Source organism: Abrus precatorius, unplaced genomic scaffold, assembly GCF_003935025.1.
Source record: "Abrus precatorius isolate BTA unplaced genomic scaffold, Abrus_2018 Scaffold2, whole genome shotgun sequence".
Lineage (NCBI taxonomy): Eukaryota > Viridiplantae > Streptophyta > Magnoliopsida > Fabales > Fabaceae > Abrus > Abrus precatorius.
The window spans coordinates 19,654,011-19,666,067 of NW_020874362.1; the positions used below are offsets into that span (position 1 = coordinate 19,654,011).

Sequence of the window (12,057 nt, forward strand, 5' to 3'; positions counted from 1 at the left end):
GCCAAAAGAATTTAAAAACATAGCTCCCTTCACGTCTTTTAGAGGGGAAAAACTAAATGACGAGTCTCCATAAAATGTGCTAGCCCCTAGGACCCCAGAGTTGGAGAGAGAAATACAGAGACAATAACAAAAAAACTGAATAAGTTTTTTGCAGTTTAAGTGAGAACAATTTAAATTTATTTAAACAAATTTTGTTCGTTTAAATAAATTGAGAAAAAGATAATTTTTATTTAAATAAAAGAAATTCGCTTAAACTAATTTAATAGAAAAATAATTTTTATTAAGTTCAAAATATTTACTTGTGTTAAGCATGGGTGATATATAACTATTTAGATTAAATTAAATTATTAATAATGATGATAAAGATTATAAAAAATAATTATAATATTATAATACGAGATCTTAAATTTTTGTAATATGACACTAATAATCTTATACAAAAGTTTTTTAAATTTTTTATATTTTAAAAAAATAAAATTTAAAAATATTTTACAATTTTAGTTTAAGTGAATTTTTTAATTTAAATAAAAATTATTTTTTAAAATTTATTTAAATATATTTAAGTTCTCACTAAGACTAAGACTGCAAAAGTACAGCTTTATTAGCGCCTAAAACTAAGAGAAAGAAAAGACGAACAAAAAAGTCAAACTAAAAAAAACGTCAAGTAAAAAAAATCTAAAGTTAGTTAATTTGTTAAATAAAAATTAGTTAAGAGAAAGAAAATTTTGAAAATTTATTATTAAGGAATTTTTATGTGTATAATTGTTTATATTGAATTATTTTAATTAGAAAATTTTTATTTATCTGTTTTAACTTTTTTATGGAAGAGTGTTTTATTTCTATTTTTTGTATGTGTATTTTATTTTAGACTAAAAATACTATTATCTATTTTAATTGTAATTTTTTATTCTTAAATTATTTTTAAATATTTCTATATATTTTATTTATAACATATTTTCTTTAGGGCAATCGCATCTCGTTTTTGGTCATGGCCAATTGGCCATTGCTTTTATAGCCGCCTATAGAAGCACTTTTCAAAACAATTTGCTTTTTGCCATCCTCTTTTTGTAAATATAAAGACGTAAAAGATAATGGGATCCTACAAATACTTTGGGTTGAGCAGCTTACCTGGTCCAAAGATGTTCTTTTTGGTCATTAAACATTATCCATTTTTTTGTCAACAAACATGGTCTATCTTTAGGACCATTACCAATAACAATTTGATCACCAATTGTAAGCCCATTAAAGCCAGACTCGAAGAACATAAAAGCCCACTATACAAAGGTAGAACTCTAACAATAAGTATCATGCAAAAGTCGAAAATAAGGAGTTGCTTTCTTTCTTTACTTTAATTACACTCCTCTGTTTCGTTAATTCTTAAGCTACAGTTTTTTCTATTTAAAAATATTATATTATCTTTTTTTAGTGATTGATATATGCTGTATTTATTTTATACTATGTCGTGTTTTTAGAAATAAATTTTATCTATTGAGTCTAGATATTATGGATAACTAGTTTGAACTTGTGTTATTACTTTTATAATTTTTAAAATTAGATAAACGTTTTAGGTAAAATTTTAAAGCTGTAGCGATGTTCAAAAAATATTACTTCATCTCGTAAATTAAAAAATCTATAATATGTATGCAAAATGAACTGTAAGAAAAAACAATTTAAATCATTTATAATTATTCACTAACATTAAAAATTTTATTTGCAGAAGATGCTTTAAAAGTTAAATATATTTTATCTCTCAATAGAAAATTCAAGAAGAAAATACTTTTTAATTAATAGAAATAAAAGAGTTCAAACATATTTTAAGATAAAATAATATGATTTACATTAAAAATACGTAAAAGACTTAAATATATTTGTATTCTCTGTATGTAAAATTAAATATTTTAGTCTTCCAAAATTTTAATTGTTTTGATTCCAAAGTTACCTATATTTTCTTCTTACAACTTTTTTATACAAATTTCCTCCCGAATTTTCCTACACCTCCTTATTATATGAAAGTATAGAATTATACACATAAAAATCATAACACGTAAAAATATTGGCCAGTTATTGCAAATACTCAAAGTGGAAATAAGAATTGAATAGAAAATAAGAAAAAGTGGAAATTTGAATTAAAGAAAAAGGTCTTAAAATTATTTTTACAGTCAATTTATTTAAAAAAATATATTATTGTCACGTTTTCCCTCAATTTCTGATTATTTCTTCGTATTTAAACAAGGCATAATTTCTTGAAAAACAGAAAAATAAAAGTAAGAATATTTGGAAAAGAATCACATCGAGACGGAACAAAAGAAAGAATCACGGAACCAAAAAGCAAAGCCAATCTATAGACGTGTAACGAGGAGAGACACTACATGTCATACTCTGTTAACTTCACGATAATGTGTGTCGGAATTTTCCTTTTTCCACTTTCAACCATAAAATTTCTGAACGATATTTTATTTTGTTGTTGGTATGGATATATGGTTGGTGAGAATGAGTTGCTACCTCAACAACACCATTGACCACTCATTTCCATCAACCAACAAAGCAAGCATCCAAATGCACTCTCACCTCTCCTTCCCTTCACAATGCTCTCTTCCACATTCCCTTCCCTCTTTCTCCACCACCACCACCTACTCCTACTCCTACTCCTCTTCACTTCCCCATGGCCAAGAATCTTCTTGAATAATCCCTCACAGATTCCAAAATAAGCACACCCTTTGTGTCTTCTATCATTTTTCATTGTTTATATCATGAATCTCTCTTGTCGCTTCTCTTCAACTAAACACACAACTCCCCCTTCTTTCCTTCGAAATTCTCACACCCACTTCTCCAAAAACACTTGCCAAACCTTTGTCAAAGAGTGTAACCATGTCAAGCCTGTTATTTCCCTTCCACCGCCAATAACCAAGGCTTCGTTTGGCCTTCTCAGGTTCAGAACATGCAAACTCTCACACCCTTTTGCGACTTTATCATCTTTTGCAGAAGCTGAAGGTGAAGGAGGCCACCATCATCATCAGCATGAGCATGAGCACGAGCATGATGCAGGACCAAACAATGGACAGTGTGAAGATGAATTGCCTGGGATTGCAAAAGCCTTTAACGTATCATCGGGCATTGCATCAGCCATATCAATATGCATGGCATTGGCGGTTCTAACATTTCCCTTGTTCATGTCATCGGTGGTACAAGGTTTGACTCTGAAGATGAAGGTGTTGTCCTATGCAACGCTCTTGTTTGGGTTCTACATGGCTTGGAACATTGGTGCTAATGACGTGGCAAATGCAATGGGAACTTCGGTGGGTTCGGGTGCCTTGACGCTTAGGCAAGCCGTTTTAACAGCGGCAGTGTTGGAGTTTTCGGGGGCACTGATGATGGGAACGCACGTGACAAGCACGATGCAGAAGGGGATCCTCGTTGCTAATGTGTTCAATGGGAAGGACTCTCTTCTTTTTGCTGGGTTGCTCTCTTCACTTGCTGCTGCTGGTACTTGGTTACAGGTAAACTTACTTAACTATTTTCCTTCACCTGTTATTTATTAGTTCTGCTAACATTTCAAAGAATCTTAATCTGTCTTTGTGATATTGGAATGGTTCCTGCTAGCACGTCAAGAGAACTGGTTTCTTAAAAATCTCTTTAGGATTCTAGATTGGGTTAGAAAATTAGACTTAGAAAGAATATTAGGCTGATAGGCTCGTTCACTCCATACAGTTCCCTGGCTGTAATTTCAAAGGCAAGGAAAAATGTGATTCTTTTTGCCATTAGTAACCTGTTATCTTTAAGACATTGATATGTTCGTAGACCTTAATGTGCAATGTTAAAATGTCAAGATACTAGTATGTTTCAAGATATTGTGTACCGCGTGGCTGTTGATATGCAGCACAAATATGAAATGCAATTTTTTCCATACAAGTTGGTAGCTGCTGCTTAAGAGTATTTTATTTTCCCCTTCAATACGAGATATTGTGTAGGCTGTGTTGACGTAGTTGGAGAGTACCAGGATCTAAAAAAAGCATCATTAAGATTGATGAATGTATACTTTTGAAACTAAAATTCCTTGATATTTCCATACAAAATTGTGCTTTTTGAGTGATTGACGAAAGTGGAAAGAACGAATTTGAAGTTTTATTAGCAAAGACAAGTCTTGTATCTTACTGGTTGGACTTTGAAGCTACTGGTGTTAGATGCTCATTGCTTCTTTAAAGCAATATATAGTAATAGTACTATCTGGACCTGTTCATTGAGCTTTCTGAGTCACTGAGGAACTAATTCATTTGCTTATAACATTTTTGGAAAGATAATAGTTATTCTCATTGAGCTTTTGTGCTATGCAGTGTGCATCATATTATGGTTGGCCAGTATCTACTACCCATTGTATAGTGGGAGCAATGGTGGGGTTTGGTCTAGCTTATGGAGGTGCTGGAGCTGTTTTCTGGGGTTCTCTGGCAAGGGTGATCTCTTCATGGGTTGTCTCACCACTAATGGGGGCAGCTGTGTCATTTCTTGTCTACAAATGCATCCGAAGGGTAAGCTTGTTAGTTCAACATGCTTACTGTAATATGAAAAATGATCAGGGTTTTAACTTTTTGCTATTTGGCTTCAGAGGTAGTCTAGAAAAAGCAATCGAAATACAAAAGAAAAGCATTTAAGTCTAAAATTATTAGAATTTAACTGGTAATCATTGTTAATGTAAACAAGTTTTACACCATGATGTTATTTTTTGAGTTTGACAACTCATGTTATTAAACTCGTTGAATGATGTGGAAACACATTATTGGGATGGAACAATGTAAAACTTGTTTATACTGACAATACCTCAAAATTAAGCTCAAATACTCTTCCTGCTCAAATGTTGCAATGAAGCATAAGTATTATTATCATTAGGTGTGACAACTTTCTAGACATTTTTGCATCTTGAAGACTTACGTAAACTGCTCTGTTCAAATTTTGAAATTGCCAAGGACAAAACTTAAATATAGTTCCATAAGTATAAATGGTATTATTTTCTAATCAAAATTAACCACGAAATATAACACCGGTTACCAAGTTGCCAATTTTATTTATTGAGATGAAATCGATGGCTGCATCAAAGATTGGTAGTAGTTACCAAGATGAAATATAACACTTCCCTAATTCTGACTGAAGAACACTATAACCAGAAATGGTACCAAGTTTTTCTCTATGTTAAATTCCTTGTCATACAACCAACTAATCTTTTCCCCAATTCAGTTTGTGTACAGTGCACCAAACCCAGGGCAAGCAGCAGCTGCTGCAGCACCAATTGCTGTATTTCTTGGGGTAACGGGGATTTCTTTTGTGGCCTTCCCTCTTAGCAAGATGTTTCCTTTAGCTCTGACCCAGGCTTTAGCCAGTGGAACTATTGGTGCTTTTCTGGTTGACAGAATTATCAGAAAACAGCTTGGACATCTTCTTGTCAAGTCAAATGCTCCACAGCCTGAAGCAAAAGAAGAAACTGTCCACCAAAGCATAGGATTCCTCTCCGATGTTGCAGGTCCAAAGGGTACTCAATTGGAAATAGTTTATGGAGTTTTTGGGTACATGCAGGTCCTCTCAGCATGCTTCATGTCATTCGCTCACGGTGGAAACGATGTCTCCAACGCCATAGGTCCATTGGCAGGTGCACTGGCTATTCTTCAAGGTGGTGCCGCAGGAACTGAAATTGTTATTCCAATTGATGTTCTTGCTTGGGGAGGATTTGGAATTGTTGCAGGGCTAATGATGTGGGGTTATAGAGTGATTGCTACTATAGGAAAGAAGATAACAGAACTTACACCAACTAGAGGATTTGCAGCTGAGTTTGCTGCTGCCTCTGTGGTTCTGTTTGCTTCAAAACTTGGGCTACCCATTTCAGCAACCCATACTCTTGTAGGTGCAGTAATGGGTGTTGGATTTGCTAGGGGACTTAACAGGGTTAGATCAGAAACTGTGAAGGAGATTGTGGCTTCCTGGGTAGTTACCATTCCAGTTGGTGCTATTTTATCTGTCATCTACACTTGGATCTTGACTAAGATTTTGTCCTATATTTTATAATGGTTCATGCCAAGATATGAAAGCTTATGTAGGTAATTAATTCAAGTTTCTAGCACCATCTTTCACACGATTATTTTCTGTGGTACAAATTGGAGACGAGGATTAGTGTGGCAGCACAGGCATCTTGGTTAGCATGCTCTTTAACTCAATTGGCAAGGGATGAATCTTTTATGTTCGGATGTCAAGCCTGTGATTGCTTCTGTTCATTTAATCTCGGAGGGGAAACTTAATAAGCGAGCAAATGAGTGAAGAATTTGTCAGCTCCAGCGTTGCTAGACCAAACTATTATCTAGCTAAGTTTAAAACACTTAGCAGTCCTTTTAGATTCATCAATAATATTGGTAAAAATCAGACGTATGTACTTAATAGATTCATTTTAACCATTTGGCCTTATCTTTGCTTAAAATCCACTTGTTGAAAACATTCTTCGATATAGAGCTGAGATTCAAAGGGCATAAACCGGTTTTTCCAATAAGGTTCTTGAAGTCGACCAGTTTTGTTAGAACAATATAGTGGTATGAAAAACGTACAAGAGCTATACATGATACATCCCATGAATAGAACCGAATTAGGTAAGAAACATTAACATGCATGACCTTTTGTTTCTGAAATATAGCGGCTGTATGTCTTACCTTTTGCACGGAGAAACATGACTATCGACGCACTTCTTTTGAAAGTAAAAAATAGTTGCTTCAGTACAAACTCTGTTTCAAGGGCCTGCAAAACTAAATTAAGCAGGCCATTTGTATTTATCGAGTAAAATTGATTTTGGTAAGATTGACTTTGGAACTTCTTTTTGCATAAAGTGCATTTAGAAGTGTATAAATCCCGTTCGAGAGATTATTCAAACAAACACTTTGAAGTGGAAAACATAATTTAGATGTGTTCAAAATCATTTGGGCCATAGATTATGTATTGGAATGCTGCACAATGAGAGGAATTGATTTTAAAAGTAAAACAAATAAATCCTTAGACTCTGGGGGCTATGTGGAATGCAGTCATAACAACTAAAAGGATGTGAAGTATTAATTTTATTAGAAGGTTCACATTTCTTGTTTTAAGCCATGTAGTGAAATTAGTATCATCAATTTCCAAACAAAATCAACGACATAGCTCAAGAACTGAGCCGAAGCTATCCGCAGCCAATACATGAAAAGGTAAAGCTGCCTATTAATAATGACTATAGAGAGGTTATGGAGATATATGGATTCTAAGGGAATGATCAAGATAAATAAGGGTAGAAGAACGAAAATAACTCAAAATTTTATTTCTGTTGCTAGATCTATGAAAAGTTATGTCAGCAGTTTTTCTTTTCTCCCATTATCTAATATATATGCTAAGGTTCCTTACGCAAAAGCAAACAACATAATTGAGAAAACTAGTGGGGAAAATATTTCGATTTTATTATGGGATGTGAAAGCTATCTATTAATATCCATGAAGAGGGATTAAAAATTGAATTGGAACGCACAGTACCAGATCAGAATAGGAGCCATACAAAGGAAAACCAATACAAAATCAAGGAGAAAGCTCCTTCACAGTAGGGAGGCTGGGTTGCCATCCCAAACTCCGATAAACTCTTGCCTTTGGAAGGGGTGGCACAAAAGGCTTCTTCCCTTTAATTCCTTTTCGTCTTGAAGTTCTTGTAGAAATCTCCTTAGGAACATAGAAGTCCTTTGCAGAATAAAAAGTGTTGCCCTCTACAACTCCTTCACTTTGAGATCTATCCATGTTTGTGTTCACTATCTCTTCACCTAAATCTTTTCCCTCTCTGACTTTACTTGGAGACAGAGTAGTCCTTGTTTCTAACACTCCTTGGCCTGAAACCCCATTTGGCTCTCTCATTTTGCAATTTTCTTTAGGAGACCTTGTGATCTTTGCATCCAAAGTCTCAATGACTGCAAACCCATTTGACACTTTGATCATGTCATTCTCGTTATGTTTGTGTTCACTAGGAGACCTTGCCTTTGTGTTCAGCATCTCTATGTCCACCACCCCATTAGGCTCTTTGGTATCTCCTTGCTCTTCATGCTTACGTTTCAGCTTCTCCACATCTCTAAACGATATCAAGATATACTTGTGACCTGGCAGCAAAAGATCTTCGTGCCATAACACTGATTGATGAGGAACTTTGAAGACTTCTGGCCTTGCAACACACATACCTGGATACTTTGTCATCAATGTAGATGCAGGAACTGCATGTCTATACAGCTCTTGATGACCACCTGCATGAGTTATCCTCACAACAAAGTTCTTTGATTGTGAACTGAATTCCGGCGACGCCTTGCTTTCTTTCAGACGGTTTTTTCTTCTTAAATCTTTATCACTGTGTTCTACAAGGCCTAAGGAAAGACCAACACGCTTCAGCATAGCCTGCAACTGAAAAAAGTGCAGTCTAAGCGTTTCACCATCGTCTTTCAGAAGATACGTTGGGTAGCGGAAGAGCGTGAGCGATTTCAACAACATTTAAAGAGTGCAACATAAGATGCTTCATAGTTTCCTAAGGCCGGCTATGTATAATTTAGTGTTTCAATCCATGAGGTGGTGATGAATCCTAGACTTGGTACATGTGCAAACAAAGGGAAAGGAATGGCTTTTGTTTGATTTTTTATTGGAGTGAGGACAAAGCTTTTCCTATAGTAGATAAGAAGGTATCCACTGTTTCCTCAAAATTAACTTCACGGTTTGATACTGTGCCAGCTTTGCATACACATTCTTGTGCCTGGATCATACTCCCATAAACCAGACAAGACTTGGCGTTCCAGTTTCTTCAGTCTCCCACTTATCCAATTGTTGTGGATAATGTAACATCTCTTCTTCAAACATGCTTCTTTGACATTTTTTTCCTGCCACAGGTCTTGGTAAGCACCATTTGGGAAAAGGTCTCTGTCTAAGAAATGTACTGTCAAGTTTGTTTCAGGCTCCACACATTTGTTATCTCCGACGCGGTTGGATCCTCCTTTACCACACAATGTGTCATAGAAGCTTGGCTGCTCAGATAAGCCTGAAGTTTCTGCATGCCTCACCACTTTCTCTATAGCAGCAATGGTTTGAATATCTGAATGAGCATAATAGAAACCAGAGTTCAAGCGTCTTGGTAGGTTTATTGGTCCTGTACAAATGACAACGAAAGAAAAGTGCAAAATAATCTTTGTCAAAAGGGAGGAAAAGAATAGAAATTCATCTTATATCAAAACCTTTTTTCAAATGCAGAGTAAATGAAGATATATTGGAAATTGCATTTATAGGTTAAGCAGATATATTTATATTTATACACTGTTCTTACTCAAATCATAGATTATATATATGTTTTTTTATGCTCCTACTCAGGAAAAAGCATATGAATTTCAAAAGTGAGAGAAATGAATAAGGACCTTCATTTTGGAATTCATCAGACTGTGCAGCAAGAACTGCAGGGCCGAAAGAATGCAGCAAGTGAACTGGGCTTCTGAACCAATATACATCAACATCACTAAGAAGTACATTGTAACCTAGCTTGAGAATCTTCAAAACAATCCTGGACTTCACTTTTGTCACCCTTTGGAAACACTTAGATCCAAAGTGGCAGTCATCAAAACTGATGTTACTTGGAGCTATTGGGTCATTGAAAACGGGAATTCCCTATCATAGCATAAAGAGGAAAATTGAATTCAGATACAAAATTTATGATGTCTACAATGAAATAGTTAATTAAGCTTTAAGAACATTTAGGTAATGGAAACATTCGAAACAAGGTAGAACTAACGAATCACTGATGGTATAATAACATGCATTACCAATTTTCCATTTGACCATCATAAATTATATGTACTAACAACAACAATGATTGATTGGTTTCTTATATTTCTTCATAAACTTCACATAGTATGTTAGTATAAACAAAGCGAATGTATATTTTCCAAAGCATATTGAAATATATGGATCCAATTGCCTTCTTTTTGTTTTAAGAATTTGCAAAATCATTTGCAAGCCCGTAAAGAAGATCCATATGGAAGAATTAGCATTAAGAATTTAAGAGGTCTATTGTTATTTGTCTAGAATTTTAAGTAGGGATCTGATACCCGCAAGAAGGGGGGAAAAGGATAAAACTAGCAAGCATTCCCTGTATCCAAGATTCAAGAAAAAAAAAAAAAGTGGTCATAACAAGATCAGTTGATTGGTCCTCTTATTAGCGGATACAAAGCCTAAACTTTCCTATTACGTGCACTGTAAAAGTGTCAAAAGACCAACATAAGACGCTGAAGAAAACCCTTTATTGATTTAAATAATAGATGCTTGTACAAATATTGTTTTTACAGACAAAGTCAGCACATACCTGCAGGATGGAAAATTGATAAGTTTCCTGGTCAAGGGCGCACACAATAAAATTTTCAATGGACAGTTTTCGTAATCTGCAAACCCAACTCATGAGCATATCCTTGTAGCTATATCCAGCAATGGTAAGAATAATTGTTTTAGTTTTGTCTGCAGTGAAAGAAAGGAGTGATTCTAAGGAGAATTGGAGTTCCAAAGTTGCTTGAATTTTCATGTGATTCTTCAGAGAGCAATCTAATGATCTGGTCTCTGATTTCAGATTATCAATGCAATACATTGTATTCTCCTTTAACCAAGATGGAAAAATCCTTTCCTTCATTTGGTTTATTGCACCTTGCTGTCCAATTGGATAAACCATGTTTTTCTTGGTGTCAACCATAATGTATTGGTTATTACACTTCAAGAGTTTGACTAGGCTAGAGTAATTCGCTTCACAATAGAAGAATGATCCATAGTGTGACCCTATATGGGAATTGCCAATATACTCCCAATTTCTATTTTCAAAATCCTTAGCACTAGAATTCCCAAATGGAGGATTAAAATCCCCATTCAGATGGAAACTTGTGATGGTCCAACTAGCGTCAAACACAAATCTGAACTCAGATGACATGGCCTCATGAATTACCCAACTGTTGTGTATACCCTTACCAAACAAGAAAGGTGGAAGAACTCCATTATGTAGAGGCATATCCTTGCTGTTCCATGCCATGAGCATTCTTGTGTAACAATGATTCCACTGTGAATTATGTTGAAGTATTTTCTGCAGCTGAAGAATAGGGACAATTCAATATAGCTCTTTGGAGCATAAAAATTGACAGTGGATAAGGAGTTTACAAGTGTTTGCAGTGTGTATTCTCTCAGACCATTGAAAGATGTTCATACCTCCTGGATCTTCACCTGTTTCCCAGTGTCTGTTTGCCAATGTTTCCCAGATTCATCCAAATGGAATGGAAAGTAAGATACATTTTGAGCCGAAGCAACAAGAAGCCAATCATGGTCAAGTTCATACACATGATTTAAGGTGGAGAGGAATCCAGAGAGGATAACAGTTTGAGGATCAATTATAACAGATATCTCTGTTGTGTATGAGCGAGATTTTTCAATCATGGAATGGAAAAAAGGAGTACCAAGGAACCTGCATGAACTAGAACATAAATTAGAAAGCAGTAGCGTAAGATCTTTCTTTGTACATTAGGCAACATATTTACTTGGCTCATTTATTCAATTACATAACCAATACCAATAAATTCATCACCATGCTTTACTACTACTACTATTAAACTAGAATGTCATATGATGCTGTTCATTGGCTTACACGAGATTTAATAAAAATCAATCTTAACAATTTTTTATTTTGTACTATTTGTTCACTGGAAGTCTAAATTGGTCAATCACATAAGCAAGTCAAACTTTGTAACTGGCAGAACTTTAGTCATAACATAATTAGTTAAAACAAAAAAATTAATGACCTTGAGTAATGCAATACAGCAACTAGAATAGCAATTTCTACAATGAATATCAATTAGGAATAATTGAATACTATCCTCTAGCACATGATCAAGGCCAGTTTACTTACGTGAAATCAATGTCAGTATCAACTAAAACCCGGGAATCAAAAGCACTGGCAAAAGAGGCAACAGAAGGATCTTGACTATACAAAACAACTGTGACATAAGGAGAGAGAGCCAACCATGAC

General features: G+C 34.8%; 3 protein-coding genes across 5 annotated transcripts; 1 reads left to right on the plus strand and 2 right to left on the minus strand.

The window, feature by feature from the left end:
* Window positions 1–2,415: 2,415 nt before the first annotated feature.
* Window positions 2,416–6,682, plus strand: LOC113858319 (inorganic phosphate transporter 2-1, chloroplastic). The gene is made up of 3 exons (XM_027490904.1): window positions 2,416–3,497; window positions 4,332–4,523; window positions 5,227–6,682. Exons 1-3 carry the CDS (start codon window positions 2,751–2,753, stop codon window positions 6,046–6,048), a joined length of 1,761 nt encoding a protein of 586 aa, XP_027346705.1. The 5' UTR covers window positions 2,416–2,750; the 3' UTR covers window positions 6,049–6,682.
* An 883-nt stretch (window positions 6,683–7,565) lies between these two features.
* Window positions 7,566–8,701, minus strand: LOC113859579. The gene has a single exon (XM_027492314.1). It carries the CDS (start codon window positions 8,511–8,513, stop codon window positions 7,566–7,568), a length of 948 nt encoding a protein of 315 aa, XP_027348115.1. The 5' UTR covers window positions 8,514–8,701.
* Window positions 8,702–12,057, minus strand: LOC113858830 (beta-arabinofuranosyltransferase RAY1). 3 transcript variants are annotated; one of them, XM_027491599.1, is made up of 6 exons: window positions 11,938–12,057; window positions 11,244–11,496; window positions 10,961–11,127; window positions 10,363–10,876; window positions 9,422–9,668; window positions 8,702–9,159 (listed from the first exon to the last, which is right to left on the minus strand). In XM_027491599.1, exons 2-6 carry the CDS (start codon window positions 11,466–11,468, stop codon window positions 8,726–8,728), a joined length of 1,587 nt encoding a protein of 528 aa, XP_027347400.1. In that variant the 5' UTR covers window positions 11,469–11,496; window positions 11,938–12,057; the 3' UTR covers window positions 8,702–8,725. The 3 variants fall into 3 exon arrangements, with proteins under 3 accessions (XP_027347400.1, XP_027347399.1, XP_027347398.1); XM_027491598.1 differs by having other exon boundaries at window positions 10,363–11,127; XM_027491597.1 differs by having other exon boundaries at window positions 10,363–11,127; window positions 11,934–11,954.